Below are 16630 nucleotides of genomic sequence, written 5' to 3'. Positions count from 1 at the left end.
CATGTTGACGTAGTGTTTGTGGTTTATTATACTGCTAAAGGCCATGTTTGGGTCCATGGGTTTGTGTTAATGTTTGTGGCCCTGGTTACCACTGAAGGCCGTGCATCTGTCCACGGTCTGTGCTGATGTCTGAATCTGTGCTGATGTCCATAGACTGAGCTGCTGCCAGGAACCATATTGGATCTGTGACCTGTGTTGACCCAGATGCCATTTTGATGTCCTTGGCCTACGATGCCACTGAATCCATGGCTTCCAGAAACCACACTGTTGTCTTTGACCTGTACTATCATGGGGGGAGGGCACAGCTTGTGCTGTGGCAGAGGGCTGTGCTAATGTCCATGGTCTGTACCACCACTGGAGACCATGCTGACGTCTGTGGGCCATGCCAAAGCTGGAGGCCATGTGGATATTCGTGGTCCCTCTCACTGCCAAGGGTAAGGAAGGTACTTTTGCAATGGTATTGATGACTACACACTCACAGTTGAGAAAGAGGGATATAGAAGGCTTTTGTGACAATCCCTACCCCCAGAAGAAACAGCCTAGAAAGAAATTCATTGAAGAGAAGTCCAAAAATTTGTAATAAGGATGCTGAACTGTAGCTCTCCGTAATTGATGGCTTCTGGCAGAGGGTGGGGAGGTAGGACTCCATTTTCTTTAAGGGGATGGTCCTGGGAGTTTGGCCCTGCTCCAGTGAGTATATGAACAACACAAATGGAACTTTTTTCTTCTTCTTTTTATGGGGATGGGGGAGGTCATAAGGGTGAGAATCAGACCTGGGATTGTGATCAGGGTGCATACTGTGAAATTTCAAAATAACCAATAAACATGCTGGGGGAAAATGAAAAAAAATGGATACGATCATGAAAAAGGCTTATAAGTGGTTGTCAACCTATGTATGGGTTGTGACCCTACTAGGGAGGAGGCTCAAATGACCCTTTCACAGGAGTCGTCTGAGAGCATAGGAAAACACAGATATTTACATTACGATTCATAACAGTAGCAAAATGACAGGAAGTACTAACAAAAATATGTTTATGGTTGGGGCTGTATTAAAGGGTCACAGCATTAGGAAGGTTGAGAAGCACTGATCTTGAAACACTATTCCTCTACTTGTATGGAAAGGAAAATAGCTTAAAAGATCATTAATTTTTTTGTTTGTTTGTTTTTATTTTCAAGACAGGGTTTCTCTGTGTAGTCCTGAATGTCTTGGAACTCACTCAGGCTGGTTTCAGACTCACAGGGATCCTTTTGCCTCTGCCTCCTGAGTGCTGGTATTAAAAGTATGTGCTACTACTGCCTGGGTAAAAGTTCCTTTGAAATGTTTTTATTTTTCTTAGAAAATATTTACTGTATGTTTGGAACAGAAGAGTTATGTATTAGCCTTTTAAACAGTGTTCAGAAGGCACATTTTTATTCTTACACAGAAATTATTTACATCACAGATACCTATAATAAAGTTTTTTTTTGTTATGCAATTCTATAATCACAATGTTTGCCTGTGTTTTTTAAATCCACTGATAATTGTATTTGAAAGTACCTAAATATTTATGATGAAATAAATCTTGTAATACTATGTAATTAATCTAGCTTAATTTAAAGTATACAGAAATGTGTACACAGATTATATTCAAACTCATATTTCATAAGAGTATTCAACATAGGGGATTTTCTTCCTGAGAAAGTTAGATACACCCATCCTCCATAGAAGGCAAGCAGTGATTGCAATTGCTGGTCAGTACTCCTCCATAAGATGCCTCCAGGTTCCTTAGACTTTTTCCATCCGTTTATGCAGTCAGCATCCCAGCTAGCCAACCCTCCCATGACCACATTAAGGACAAGCTGAAGGAATAGGGGCTCGGTCCTTGTAATGCCCAGGGTTGAAAGATATTTATTTTGCCTCCTTATCTTCAGGTGATACCCAGGCCTCAGGGGTTTAAAGAATTTTGTCCACTTTTCCCTAGGGACTAGCAAGGAGATGCTGTCCTCTCACTGCGTGTGCCAAAGTCTACTATGATTCAGGATAGCCACTTTTGAAGATGCTAGTAAGCTAAAGAACTCCTTAGTTACACCTTCAATTCTGAATAAAAAGGGACTGGGGAGACACTTACAGGTGCAAACGGCTAGGAAGACTAGACCTTCTCCTACCGAATTTTATATTAGAGGGCTCCTTTTTAAAAATAAAAGTTAAGAAATAGTGAAGAATATTTTAAGAATACGATACTAAAACACAAATTAGTTGAAAACTACTCAAAGGTTTCGCCGAGGCCCCTGCGTCAGTCCCTCCGTCTTGCCATGAGGAAAACACCAGCAGTTTGAGATACAGAATGACCAGTTTTGACCTCTTGTTGACCCCACTAGCCCAGTCTTGTTCATTGGACATTCCCAAGGGCTCGTCTACCACGTTGGCTTCCTAAGACGCATGCGCAAAGGCTGCCTCTTACACGTAGGCTTCGCGCGCGGGCTTTCTGTTAGCTTCAAACGGCAAGAGAAGCCGAAGAAGCCACACAGAACTCAAGCGCGGCCAGTCATGATAGTCACCGACAGGTGAGTACAAGGTAGAGAGATAGGGGTAGTGGGGCGAGGGACTCCTTTGAATCCCTCAGGGGCTGGATCCTTATCTGAGGAGGCTGAGGTGGTAGTCTCGGCTGGACCCTAGCCCTCAGCAGGCTCAGACTTACGCAAAAGAACCGTTTGTCTGCGTGACTTGCCAACGGCTGCAGGCAACCAGATTTTTTTTTTTTTTTTTGAGCTCTGGAACTCGGACCTCTTTACTAGTGGACTGGTGAGATGTTCCTTTCTTAGAGAAAGACGGTCTGAAAGCCTAGCTACTTTGGCCTCAGGGTTAACGGACGCCAGCTTGTGCGTGCCTGGCCTGAAGAGCTGTGGTGCTCCAAGGCACAAGGTGTCGCAAGGGGGCCAGCCAGGTCTGAGACAACCAGAGGGGGCGCTACTCGTCTCAGTTCCTGAGGTGCCTGAAGTGAGGAGACAGAGATGCGGCAGTCCTTGAGAGAACCTAAGACGAGGATGGAGCTTGTCAGGGGTGGCACCTGGGCACGCTGAGGACTGTGTATGGTAGGTGCACTTGATCCCAGGAATTAGGATGGGAATAGAGACGGCAAGTTTTGCTTGGCGTGGAGATGAGAGTGGACTTGTTTTAGTCCGTGAATGGGCCTGGTAGGCCAGCAGGCCGCGGGTGGTGTGACCTTGAAGTAAAAGCAAACTGGGATTCAAACCAAGGGTGGAACTTATGGAGTTTATGAGTAGAATTGCAAGGTCTGGGTAGGATGAGGTAGTCCGGTACTCTGAAGGTGTCCTATAGAGAAAAAGCGGCTTCTAGGAGGGCCCGGCATGATGAGTTCTGTGCCCGGAACCCATGGTAGAGGAGGAAAGAACTAACTGACTTGCGAAAGATGTCTTCTGATCGCCACAGGCACAAGGTTCAACATGGCCAAGTGTGGACACCACCACCACCACCACAAAAAACATTAAAATACACGGCTAAATTGGGAACATAAGGCAATTAAAAGTAAGAACTGGGTAAGAGATAGCCAAGCTGACCAAATAAGAGGAAGGACTGGCTGATTAATGTGTGACAGTAATTTAAGTTGCCTCAACTTTCAGGAAGGAAGGATCTGGATTTGTGGCTCCAAACATGAGGATCTCCTGTTCCATCCAGCTTACTACAAATTTGTACTTATTTTTTTTTAGCTGAACAAAACTCCATTATATATATATGTGTGTGTATGTATGTATATGTATGTATGTATATATACACACATATCATTTTCTTTATTTATTCATCTGTAGGTTGGCATTTACTATGCCTTACACACCTTGTGAAATATATATAAATAATGAAGAAAGTTTACATATAAATTCACTGGCGTACTTGTTTCACATGGTAGTTTTACAGTTTTAGCTTTTATTATTATTACCTTTTGGTTTCCTTTTTTTTTTTTTTTTTGAAATTTAACTTCCAAAAGAGCAATTTCTGTAGTGGCCATATAGTGTTTCCTTTCTTTCTTTTTAAATTAATTAATTAATTTTTGTTTCTTTCAAGGCAGAGTTTTTCCATGTAGCTCAGGCTGGCCCGGCTTCAAACTCACCGAGATCCCCTCCTGAGTGCCAGGATTAAAAGTGTGTGCCACCACAGCCAGGTACTAGTTTAGTTTTCTTCTAGCAAAATTTAATGGTTGTTGTTATTTGTTTAACGTCAGTTACCCTGACTGACTGGTCTTGTAAGTGTGTTGTTTTGCATCCCTGGGATGAGGTAAACTTGTTCACGAGACAGAGTCATTTTGGATATGTTGTGAAGTTGATTAGTAAGTATTTTGTAGATTGTTTTTGCATTTGTGTTCATTTGGAGAGTTGGTCTAGATTTTGCTGCTTCCTCTGATTTTTGGTATCAGAATCATACCAGCTTCATAAAATGTGTTTGGTAGTTTTCCTTCCTTTTCTAATTTTTGGAATGATTTGAGGAGCATTGGCATTATCTCTTTAGAGGCTTAGTAGATATTGATAGGGAATCCGTCTGGTTTTGGGCATACACACACATTTTTATTTGAGATCTTCAAAGATATATACAATATATTTTGATCATGCTCACCCCTACTTCCTAATGACAACTCCTCCCAGACCACACCATGGTTCTCCACAAGAGTTATTGTTAAGACACTACACACTTTGGTCACAGAACACAGAGAAACCAACCTGGAAATTGTTTTTGCTTCCTGGGAGTTTCTTTATTGCTTATGTTGAAGTACTTTATATCCTTTTGATTTAATTTTGACAGCTCACATGTATCTAGGAACTTATCAATGTCTTCTAGAGTCTCTGTTTTTTGAAAATACAGATTTTCAAAATATCTCCTAATGAGCCTGTGAATTGGTATCTGCTATATCATCCTCTTTTTCATCTCATTTTTTAACCTCTATTTGTGATACTACTGAGGCAACTCAGAGCTTTTTACTTGCTGAGAAAGCATGCTGCCACTGAACTATATCCCCATCCTTTATTGGGGGAGATTTTTTTAAATTTAGAGGGACTCTCTTACTGAGTGACTTAATTTCCCATTTTAATATTTCTTGCTATAATATATATTTTTTTGGTTAAGGGTTTGTGAAACATTGTAATGAGCCAAGTTTTTCTTTTTATTCTTTCTTTGTATTGTCCTGCTTTTTTTTTTTTTGAGATAGGGTGTCTTTGTGTAGCCTGGCTGTCCTGGAACTCGCTCTGTAGACCAGGCTGACCTCAAACCCACAGAGATCCACCTGCTTCCCGAGTGCTGGGATTAAAGGAGTGTGTCACCATTATCCTGCTCTTAGTATGTTCTATTAGTGTACATTTCATTGCTTCCCTAATCCTTATTATTTATTTCCAGATACTGCTTTTGCATTAGCCTTATTCCTGTTTTCCTCGTGGTGCATTATTAAATTATATATTTAAATGCTGTCTTATTTAGACATAAGCACTCATAACTATCAATGATCATCTTCTTGGGACTGTTTGTTTTATGAGTTAGGTGCTTTCATTTTCGTTTGGTTTTTAGAATTTTTAAACTTTTACCTTGATTTCTTAAAAATATACACTTATTCCAGTATATTATTTAATGTTCATATACTTGTATAATATTTTGAGATGAGTTGGGGAACATGGGACACACTGAAGAAAGGTTTTTGTTTTTCTGTTTTGTTTTGTTTTTGAGACAGGGTTTCTCTGTGTATCTTTGGTGCCTGTCCTCCTGTCCTGGAACTAGCTCTTGTAGACCAGGTTTGCCTCTAACTAACAGAGATCTGCATGCCTCTGTCTTTTGAGTGCTTTTTTTGTCACACAAAGAAGTTTATCATCAAGCTTAAACTTTGATTTTGATTTTAAATTTACAACTAGCTCCTGTCCTTTTTTTGGGGGGGATACTGAACGAAAAAAGAAATAAAAGAAGACCATGAGTGCTCACAAGGAGTTAAGAGACCTAACAGAGACATGTCTCACTATTTAGCTAAGGCTAGCCTAGAAATCACCATAGATCCAGTATAGTGCCCAACTCATAGAGTCCTGCCTGCATCTGCCTCCTGAGTATTGAATATTGAGATTGTGCCTTAATAGCACACTAAGGAATGGTTAAATCTCCAGTCGTTGTGCTTTTTGTATCCTATTCCCATACAAAGGAAACTATCTGCACTCTGTGCAGTATTGTGTGGGTAACCTGGTCTTTCCTTGACCTCACTACCCCTGACCTGATCACAAGACACCGTCTAGGACCTCCCTACCCTGACGCTTTAAAAGCTGCTTGCTTCTTTTTTTAAAAAAAATATTTATTTATTATGTATACAATATTCTGTCTGTGTGTATGTCTGCAGGCCAGAAGGGGGCACCAGACCCCATTACAGATGGTTGTGAGCCACCATGTGGTTGCTGGGAATTGAACTCTGGACCTTTAGAAGACAAGGCACTGCTCTTAACCACTGAGCCATCTCTCCAGCCCCCAGCTGCTTGCTTCTTAAGCTGTGTGTGCCAAAGGTACTTTAAAGGTATCCTTGCTCAGAGCTCCACAAGGTAAAGGTGTCTGGGCGGTGGTGGCACACGTCTTTATTTATTAGCAGCACCTGGGAGGCAGAGACAGGCGAATCTCTGTGAGTTTGTGGCCAGCCTGCTCTACAAGAGCTAGTTCCAGGACAGCCAGGGCTACACAGAGAAACCCCGTCTTGAGTAAACAGAAAACAGGTAGCCATGGCTGAGGACTGTGAAATCTGCACTAGAGACGGAGTGAGAGCAACTCCTTTGTGACAGTCAGCGGGAGAACACGGAAGAGTGAGTCCTAGACTCCCAGGTGGGGACAGGGATTTCAGAGAGACAAACATCTGCTACTTTCATAATTACCTGAAGAGAGCTTAAAGTAGAGCAGGAAACGGAGTGGGCGGGGGTGGAGGTGGGTGTGGGGACAAAGGTAGAGGTGGGGTGGTCTCTGGTTTATCTCTCACCTGACTCTAGCAGGCTGAGGTGATGTTTGTCGGCCAGCTTGCACCCTGAACAGACTTTCTTGTGGAAAACAGCCGTCAGTCCGTGATAGTTGCCAAAGGCAACATTCTGCCAGATCCTCTTCAGCCCTGGGGACACAGAGCCTTTTGCTAGTGGGTCAAAAGGAAGGTTCTTTTCTGAAAAGGGCCTATAAACCTATAGGTGAATGGGTGGAGAGAAAGGATAAAAGGAGACAGCAACTGAGTCAGATCTAGGAACCAGTGAGGGAAGATGCTAACCCTTGGTGGTCCCTGTTCAAGAAGTGCCTAAGTACAAGATGAAGAGAATGGTTCACAGCAGGTTCCCGACAGTCCCTAGGAAGGGTAAGGCGGAGGACTGAGAAAGGACCTGTGCACGTTGCCATCCTCTGAAGCTTCCATAGCCACCAGAAGGTTGGAGACCAGGTAGATGCTGTGCTTAGCCCTTGGAGCTGGGGACACGGTTGGAACAGGGACTGGGAAGGCATTGTTTGTTGTGGGGTTGGGATGAGAGGGTTAATTTTAGTCAGTTGATAAAACTTGAAGGCAGACAGTGTCATGGTATAAACAAACGGCCTGAGTTAAAATGAGCATTAGATTTCAAATGCTCATGGTAGGACTAGATGGCTCAGGAGGTAAAAGCACTTGCTGTGTAAGCCTCATGTGCCTGGTTCCATCCCTAGAACCCACGGTAGAGGAGAATAATCTCTAAGACCTCTGAAAGTCCTCCTCTGGCCTCCCCAATGCAATCCACGTGGGCACCCATACTCTCACATATACATCACATGCAATTAATAATAATAATATCAATAATAATAAATGGACATGTAGGGAACACAAGAGATGAGAAGTAAGGCTTTTCAGTTTGGTATGAGATGGTCATATTGAGCAGATAAGAGGAAAGACGGTACTGATTAACATGTGGCTCTAATTGGTCCCGTTGCCTAGGACCTAGGGTCACAAGGAACTGTCCTTACTCCTGCTGGCCACCGCAGAACTAGGGACAGGGCTTCCTTGCAGCATTCTCTGCTTCGGTTCTAAGGGATCTGGGATTTCTAACACCTCTCTTATAAATATTAATTAAACTTATTTCAAAAGCGTGAAAAAAGCCGCTGGTTTGTTTCCCCTGGTTGCTGGAGCGCTTCACTCCAATCTCTGTTTGCGATGCATTGGCTTAGCTTTACTAAGTAGATCACTGATGTGATAAATAAGTTTGTAGATTCGGGGGCTTTTCCTGCACCTTAATCTGTTCATATAGAATATCTATATATTATATATATACATATTTAGTGTATACATAAATACACTATAGTCTAGGGCTTCCATGGGAGGAAAAACATGCAGTTTCTGTAACCTCAATTAATATACTTTCCAGATTCATCCATTTCCTGGGCTTCATTTTCTTTACAGTTGAATAAAATTCTATCGGGTATACATGTCACATTTTCATATTTTGGGTGAGCCAAGCCCAAAGGGTTCCATTCTGAAGCTTTGTGTAGGTCAAGGAAAGTAGAAGCTTCTTTGGGTTCCAGGGAGGATTTTCTCATCTATGCTCTGGGATACTGCAGTTCTTTCAGTTTCAGTACCCTCAGGGAAAATGACCTAGACTTGAATACGAGTTATACACATCATCATATTTCCTTTAAATTACGTCTAGATATTCATTACTCATCTGTTTGTTGTCTGGTTCCATTCCATTGCTTTAGTGACTAAAGAAGCAATATGAAAATGTGGTCATACACATGATGGAATTTTATTAAACTGTAAAGAAAATAAAATCATGAAAATTTCAGGTAAATGGGTGGATCTGGAAAGTATGATCTTAATTGAGGTGAGCCAAACTTAAGCAGAAGCTCCATGTTCTTACTCCTATGCGGACTACAGTATGTTTATGAATGCACTGTTTATATAAATGATATGTATATAGTATATACAGTTTTAAAGGTAGGAAACGCCCAAAAGTCTACAAAGGAGACCAAGAGGGTTAATAATGGATGATGAGGAAAGATACACGGGACATGAAAGAGGACTGTAAAGGAGGAAGCTACAAGGAAAGAGGCTACTAGGGGGAGCACTGAGTAGGGAGTTGAGGGAAGAAGAATCATTAAAACAGACTTTGTTTGATAATGATATGATATCTAATATATTTTATGTTAATTTAAAAGAACTATAAATAATATCTAGATAACTTATAATCATCAATACAGTGTAAATGCAGTAGAAATGTTCTTTATAACTTATACTGGCTATCTATAATGATTTGGAAAGAGCTCTCTATCCATGTTCAATAGACATGCAATTTTCTCTGCAACATGTTCAGTCTGAGGTTGGTGTCGTTTGCAACAGCAGAAGCTCACGATGACCAGTGGCTTCATGGTTAGTCTGTGAGCCCCTTTCAGTGGACAGTCACGTTGGTGTCTGAGTCACCTACATAAGGGCTAGGTATCTCTTCACCTTTGCATAGAAGTGTGGTGGAGCAGATGAGGTGGAGGTGATGGTTTGGGGGTAGGAGACAGAGGCCTGAATATTTTTGATGACCAGACTTCTAGAGAAGAGGTCAGGAACCGAAGCTGTTTCAGTAAAAGGAAGAGAAACGGGAGGGAAGAAGAGAGGGTGGGAGGAACCGAGGGACTTAAGGGCAGAGTAATAGAGGGAGGAAGGGGAGAGCTGGAAATCCAGCCAGGGAAAAAAGTTCTACATCATAATAGTAGGTCCAGGTTCTGAAAGCTTGAGAGACTGTCTGTAAGCACATCCACGACACCACAGATCACCAGAAGAATGTTTCCATGCAATCTAGAGCAATTAAATGCACAAATGCAGAAGACTGGGAATTCTTGTGTGTGTGTGCGTGTGTGTGTGTGTGTATTTATCGATTTTATTGAGCTAAACATTTTTTCTCCACTCCACTTCCCTTAAACCCTCTCCCAAGGTCCCCACGCTCCCAATTTGCTCAGAAGATCTTGTCTTTTTCTACTTCGTATGGAGATTAGATCCATGTATCTCTGTCTTAGGGTCCTCATTGTTGTTTAGGTTCTCTGGGATTGGGAATTGTAGGCTGGTTTTCTTTGCTTTATGTTTAAAAACCACTTATGAGTGAGTGCATGTGATTGTCTTTCTGGGTCTGGGTTACCTCTCTCAAAGTTATGTTTTCTAGCTCCATCCATTTGTCTGCAAATTTCAAGATGTTATTTTGTCTGCTGTGTACTACTCCATTGTGTAAATGTACCTCATTTTCCTTATCCATTCTTTGGTCGAGGGACATTTAGGTTGTTCCCAGGTTCTGGCTTTGACAAAGAATGCTGCTATCAACATAGTTGAGCACATGTCCTTGTGGCGTGGTTGAGCATACTTTGGGTGTACACCCAAAAGTGGTATTGCTGGGTCTTGAGAAAGGTTGTTTCCTAATTTTCTGAGAAATCGCCACACTGACATCCAAAGGAGCTGTACCAGCTTGCATTCCTACCAACAAATGCAGGAGTGTTCCTTTTCCCCACAACCTCTCCAGCATAAGTTGTCATCAGTGTTTTTGACCTTGGCCATTCTTTTAGGTGTAAGATGAAATCTCGGAGTTGTTTTGATTCGCATTTCTCTGATGGCTGAAGATGTTGAAAATTTTTTTAAGTGAAGACTGGGTATTCTTTAGTCCTCATTACTATTTCCCTCTTGCAGTTTCTTTGTGGCCTGGGGCAGTTTAATTCAATGGTTCTAAAAGTCGCACCTAACTTTCTACCACCACAAAAAAGCCACATACTATTGTCTGAAGGATGTCTAGAGTGGACCTGGTACAGGATGTTGTGTGAACTCAGTATATATCCCTCAATAAGAACTCCTGAGATAGTCACTATGCTATCACATTTTACAGTGTGATTTTTTTTCCTTTTAGAAAAGCTACTAGAAAGGCTACTACAGAAAGAAAGTACTAGGGGTGGGCATGAAGTCATTAATACAGCTGTACTTAATGTGTGATGACGAGATCAAGGAAATGAAGGTTGGCTGTTCTGATATAGCCCAGCTCCAGCAAGGGCTACTGTTTGAAGGCTACTAAAGGGGGATTCAAAGCTAGAGGGATTTTTCAGGGAAATTGTAGATGTTCCTCCCCATTATTTTGGTGACCTCCTTGTATTCAGAAACACATGATTACCATCAGTAAGTGAAGAGTATGGCTAGGGACCTGCACTTTTAAAAAAGGGTTATTATTAATATCTTACTTGATTAATATCTTACTTGATTAATATCTTATAGATTGTTTTCTGTATGTATGTCTATATGCCACATTTGTGCCTTGTGTCTGCAGAGGCTAGATGAGTGTGTTGGACCTACTAGAACCAGATTAAAGATGGTTGTGGGAACTGTGTGGGTACTGAGATTCAAACCCAGGCCCTCTGGAAGAGCAGATAGTGCTCCTACCCCATGAGCCATTTCTCTAGTTCTGAACCTCTTCAGGAACTTTGTTAGCGTTAGATGTTCCCAGCCTGTAGTCCATGGGACTGCTCTGAGCAGAGCTTCCCAACAGCAGTTAGGGCTCTTCAATGATGCTCATGGAGCAGAGAGAATGTGGCTAGGAACAGAGCCTCCAGCTTCCACTAATGCCCACTTCAGTAGCCACACAGGGCCAGTGGCTAACCTAGGGAAAGGACAGATCCAGGGCGTCTGTGGAGGGGTGGACATTTTGTAAGTTTTTGGCAGCTGGGTGTAGTGTTGGACATGTATATATTAGATATGAACATATAAAAATGTGTTTCTGAGAAGAGTTGGTGCTTTCTGTTAGATTCTGAAAAGCAGGGCACCCAGTGAACCCTCTTGTCACCACTGCTTTGTCTCCTTTGTCACCGAGTCCCCTCCTTTGTTGCAGGTGGCTTCCCTGTTGAACACCCAGCAAAACAGCTGAGACCTGAGACCTCAGGCCCCCGATAAGCTGTAAGCAGCCAGCCAAGGGGCACAATGGCTGCACCCAGGAAATCTGCCATGCAGGTCCTCTCTTTGTGCCACCAGGGCCCTCAGCCTCAAGAGCGTGACACACCCTGGGAAGCCTTCCACAGGCGCTTCAGTCAGTTCCAGTATGAAGAAGCAGCCGGGCCCCGGGACGCCTTCTGCCGACTCTGGGAGCTTTGCTTTCATTGGCTGAAGCCACAGACACGGTCCGTGGAACAGATCCTGGCGATGTTGGTGACGGAGAAATTCCTGCAAATTCTACCTGCAGACATGGAGAACAGCGCCAGCATGCGCAGCCTGGAGACTAGAGAACGACTTTTCACCCTGATAGAGGAGCTGCGGAGAGACAAGCGGGAAGCAGCAAACAATGTAAGAACTTCTGGCTTCGTTGTTTTCAGACCAAAACAAATGCCCAGGCAGCTGCGTCAAGACGAGTCATTTTGTCCCTGTCATTCCACAGTCCCTACCCTTCCCCAGAGTCCTTTTCAAAGGTGTTTTTTGTAGAAGTCAGCTGGACTCCACATAGGGGCCATAGGTTAGGGGTCAGAGGTTCCACCCCTGCCCTTACCTGACCACCACGCCCTCTCTACAACACACAAATGGCCTCGTTAATTATCAGTAAACAAAATTCTCAGACCGCGTTAGTTACCAAAAGCATCACTCTGGTGCTGCACAGCCTGAGATATGTATGGTTAGGCTCTTTATAGGACAGTTTGAAAACTCGAGGTCAAGTAGAGTCTAGAAAGTATAGAAAAAAAGGGAACGTAGTTTATTATGAAGCCTGTGTCTCCGCTTACTCTCACTGTGGTAGGAGAGCTAGGAGTTAGCATCAAATGTCCCATGCTACAAACATTTAACCCATGGTCATGTAATCTCTGTAAGTGGAGAGCTGCTTTTACCTCACTGTGAACTACACTAATGCCATGCAAGGAACTTTGGCTTGGGTAAATAGGAGCAACAAATACTATGACCCCTCTCCTCATGCCTCATCTCTACGACATCTAAGTTACAGAGAAATATGGAACACTATCCAGTGCTCACTGGGGTTTTTCATCTGTATGAATGTCTTACGGAGGAAGTTCTGAACTTGAGAAAGCCTAGGAGGAGCCCTGCCTCAGGAGCGATACACCCATCTCTGGCCCATTAAATTCCAGTAGCAGCTCCTGCCGGCATATCCAAAAGACCTCATAATGGAGGCAATATTGCCTTCTGTATGGAGCCACTTCTTGAAGCCTCTGTTTGGGGAAGGCATGGCTGAGCACGGGGCGGGTCTGTGGGAGGAAGCAGCAGGAGCAGCCAGCTGAGATTCATAGTCTCAGCTTGGGACAGGGGCTGCTTTGAAAGAGCTTCAGCTCCAGGGCATTTGGCTGCAAGGACAGGGTTCTGCCAAAGGCTTCTGGCTCCTGAAGGTACCACGAGTGAGTGGTTTTGCTTTCTGTCTGTCTTCTTGTTTTCTTGAAAACGTAAGGTATTATCTTCAAGGGTCTATACATGTCCTCTCAGCACAAGAGCTGTGTGCCACTATTGGCTCTTGAATAACTGAAATGTGACCAGCATTGCTATAAATCAGATGTGACTCCAACTCTTTCTTTGTGTGTGCTGTTACCAATGGTTGCTGGAAACCTTTTTTTTCCCTGTGGTTTTCTAAGACATGATTTCTCTGTGTAGCTCTAACTGTCCTGGTAGTCAGTCTGTAGACCAGGTTGACCTCGAACTCACAGAGATCTGCTTGCCTCTGCCTCCTGAGTGCTGGCATTAAAGGCTTGTGCCATCACTGCCCAGTGGTTGCTGGAAATCTTCAAGCTCCTTGCATTGCTGATGGTTAATGATGTATTTACAGTAAGATAAAAGTAGTTGTATTTCCAGTGGGATGATGGGTTCTAATATTTCCTCAGATCAACATTGGTGATATGATCTTAGAAGAACTGGTGCCGATGGGTCCATTAGTTACACCATCAAACCTGCACGAGAGGCCGCCTGCACCTCAGCTAATGGAGCCTGCCCAGGAGTTCCCTGAAATCCCACCGGCAGAGCCACAGGAAACAATCATTGATGACGACAAATGCCCGACCTTTCTGGAAATTGGTAAGGAAAGGGATTCCCCACCCCCTGCTCTTGGTTTCTTTTTGAGAACTCAAGTTCTCTCATGGCTCTGGGGTAGTTTGGAGTTACCAGTTCCCTAAACGTAATAGACACGGTCAGATGTCCTCCCAAATGAGCTGGCATTTGTGCCCTCCAGCCGTAACTTACACCAGTGCTAGCATTAGCTCCCTTCACAAACAGTTTGATTTCAGCCCTGTGACAAGGGATCTGGGCAGCCTCACTTCCTTGGTGGGCAGACAGACGGGAGCAGTGTGGAGATCCACAAAAATATCTTCAATAAGTATCAAGTTCACTTAGCATCAAGTGATAGTGTTTTATTCAATGTGAAGGGATAAGGAGTGGGGACTGAGGATGGGGATAGGACTGCCCGATGGCTATGAACTCTGAAGAGAAGAATGGAGGAAACTCTTTGGAACGGGCCTTGGTTCCCTCCAATGTGGCGGGTGTGTGAACCTGAGGCACTTGCCACCGAATTGCTGAGGATGATGTCAGAATGGGCAAGGCTGTTTAGGATATACATTGGATTAAAATCCATTGCAACTCATACCCCACGTGGAGCAGTAGAGATGGCCAGTACTTAAGAAAGAGAAGTGAACCCAGGCTGTCTGCTAAGGCCTTAGGACCCCAGGAGCGGGCAGGGAGCAAGTAAGGGTTAGGGTATTTTACCTTGTGGTCCTGAGGTTGGCAGGCAAAAGCAATGGCTGGTAGTGACTTGTGTTGTTTTCAGCAAATGCACATCTACACTTCAGTGAAAATCAAAACAGACAGATAATCTAAGCTGGCTGCAAAATCAGTACAATCAGTGCAACGCACACACACACACACACACACACACACACACACACACACACACTGGTAATATGTAGGAAAGTTCGTTGGTCTCCATTAGAAAAGTCTAGCAAGATTTTCTTAGTGATTTGCTTTCCAGTTAAATATGTCCCTCTAAGATCCATGTGGAACTCTCTCAGTTCATCAACTTTAAGCTTGGATAGAGTCTACCGCTTCTGCAGATGACAGGAGACTAGCTTTTCACTAAGCATAGTAGGCTCCTGCCAGCCTTCCCCTTGTAGTCTGTAAAGCGAAACAAGACAGCATTGGTCAGGGGCTCTTGGCAAAGGAACGCTAACCGAGAGGGAAATGGATAGAGAGACTTCTGTACAAAACAGCAGGCTGAATGAACTCTGATACGGTTTGTGGTGACGTTTTTAACTGCTCTCCCTCTCCCTTCTGGCAAGCAAAGCAGAGCCCCGCTCGCTGGAGCTTGTAAGACAGATGGAAGTGGAAGGACAGCTGGCTTCTCCACGTGTAGGGCAGTTACCAGACTCTAGCAGGAAGAGAGGGATTCAGTAGAAGCCAGGGACGAAAGGGACGAGAAAGGGAGACTTCATCAAGGAGAGGAGGTCACTGGTGCTACCTGAGGGCTTCCACCCACCCTCAGAATATCTATTTTCCTTAGAACATAGGAACACCTGCCGTTTCCATCCCTCCTCTCAGCTTTTGATGTTGGGAGGGGAAAATGAGCAGATGTTAGCACAAATTAAAGGGACAGGTCCATTTTCTGCTTTGCTCACAGAGTTCCCTATAGCCAACGAGTATAAAACTCTGGAACCTCCTGGTGAAGAACCCCCAGAAGAGCTGCTGACTGTCTTCAGTGAGCCTGAGGAAGACCAGATGTCCTCAGAAAACCAGAACCAATGGGAGATGCCGGGGACCACCTGGCAAGTACGGGAGACTCACAGCACTGGAGTCCAGACACAGGCTCCTCCCGATGAGAAGCCTTTCTTTAGTGAGCAGTTAGGGCTGTGTGCTTTTCACCGGCAGCAACTTAAAAGCTGCCTGGAAATTTGCACAGGAAAAATAGCTAAAGAGGGCCCTGGAGATAGGGCAGGGACCTCCGGTGGCTCAGACCCCTATAGGCACCAGCTGGTTTCCCAGGAGGAGAGTACCCATGACCGTGCAATGCCTGGTACTTCATCTACTCAGGCAGCAACTGCTAGCGAGACAGAGGCAGACGATGTTGACCAAGAAGGAAAGCCATGTAAGATGTGTAAGAGGGAGTTTATGCATAATTTGGGCCTGGTAGAACGTGGGCAAACTCAGACCGTTCGCAAACACCAGTGCTCCGTCTGTGGCAAAGGCTTTAAAGGAAAGTCACGTGTTACTGCACACCTAGTGACACACACTCAGGAGAGACCATTTGTATGCCAACACTGTGAGAAAAGCTATAAGCACAAGTCCAGCCTAATGAGACATGTAAAAATCCACAGGCGAGGGAAAGAGCACAAGCAAAGCCAGGGTTCTCAGGGCCCCAAGCATGATGCAAACCAATAGCTCACCCACCTGCAAGTTTCACCGCACAACTCCCCAAGCTGTGTTGATGAAAGCTAGATCCCCTAATGAGGGCACGCTGCCTCATAAGAGCCTCTGGGCTGTCGTGGGAGGATAGTGCTGTGTGAACTTATTTCAGAGTGGAGCTTTGCTTTTAGCTAGATGCCAAACCTGCCTTCCAAGGCTTCCTAATGCTAGAGAGCCACCTACTCCCCACCTTCCTGTACGTGATTTTCTGGGCCTGGTAGGATGTTTTTTTTTTTTTTTTTTTTTTT

At 44.0% G+C, this 16630-nt stretch overlaps 1 protein-coding gene across 1 annotated transcript; it reads left to right on the top strand.

Annotated features, from left to right (window-relative positions):
* The first annotated feature begins 11933 nt into the window (after positions 1 to 11933).
* On the top strand, positions 11934 to 16358 carry LOC126495087 (zinc finger protein 449-like). Its single transcript, XM_050132687.1, has 3 exons — positions 11934 to 12293; positions 13820 to 14009; positions 15601 to 16358. The coding sequence occupies exons 1-3, from the start codon at positions 11934 to 11936 to the stop codon at positions 16356 to 16358; spliced, it is 1308 nt and encodes a 435-aa protein (XP_049988644.1).
* Positions 16359 to 16630: the final 272 nt, after the last annotated feature.

Source organism: Alexandromys fortis, unplaced genomic scaffold (genome assembly GCF_014885135.2).
Source record: "Alexandromys fortis isolate MF-2015 unplaced genomic scaffold, M_Fortis_MF-2015_v1.1 scaffold_442, whole genome shotgun sequence".
Classification (NCBI taxonomy): Eukaryota; Metazoa; Chordata; class Mammalia; order Rodentia; family Cricetidae; genus Alexandromys; species Alexandromys fortis.
The sequence above is the reverse complement of the archived record's forward strand: the minus strand, read 5'-3'. Positions and strand labels throughout refer to the sequence as shown.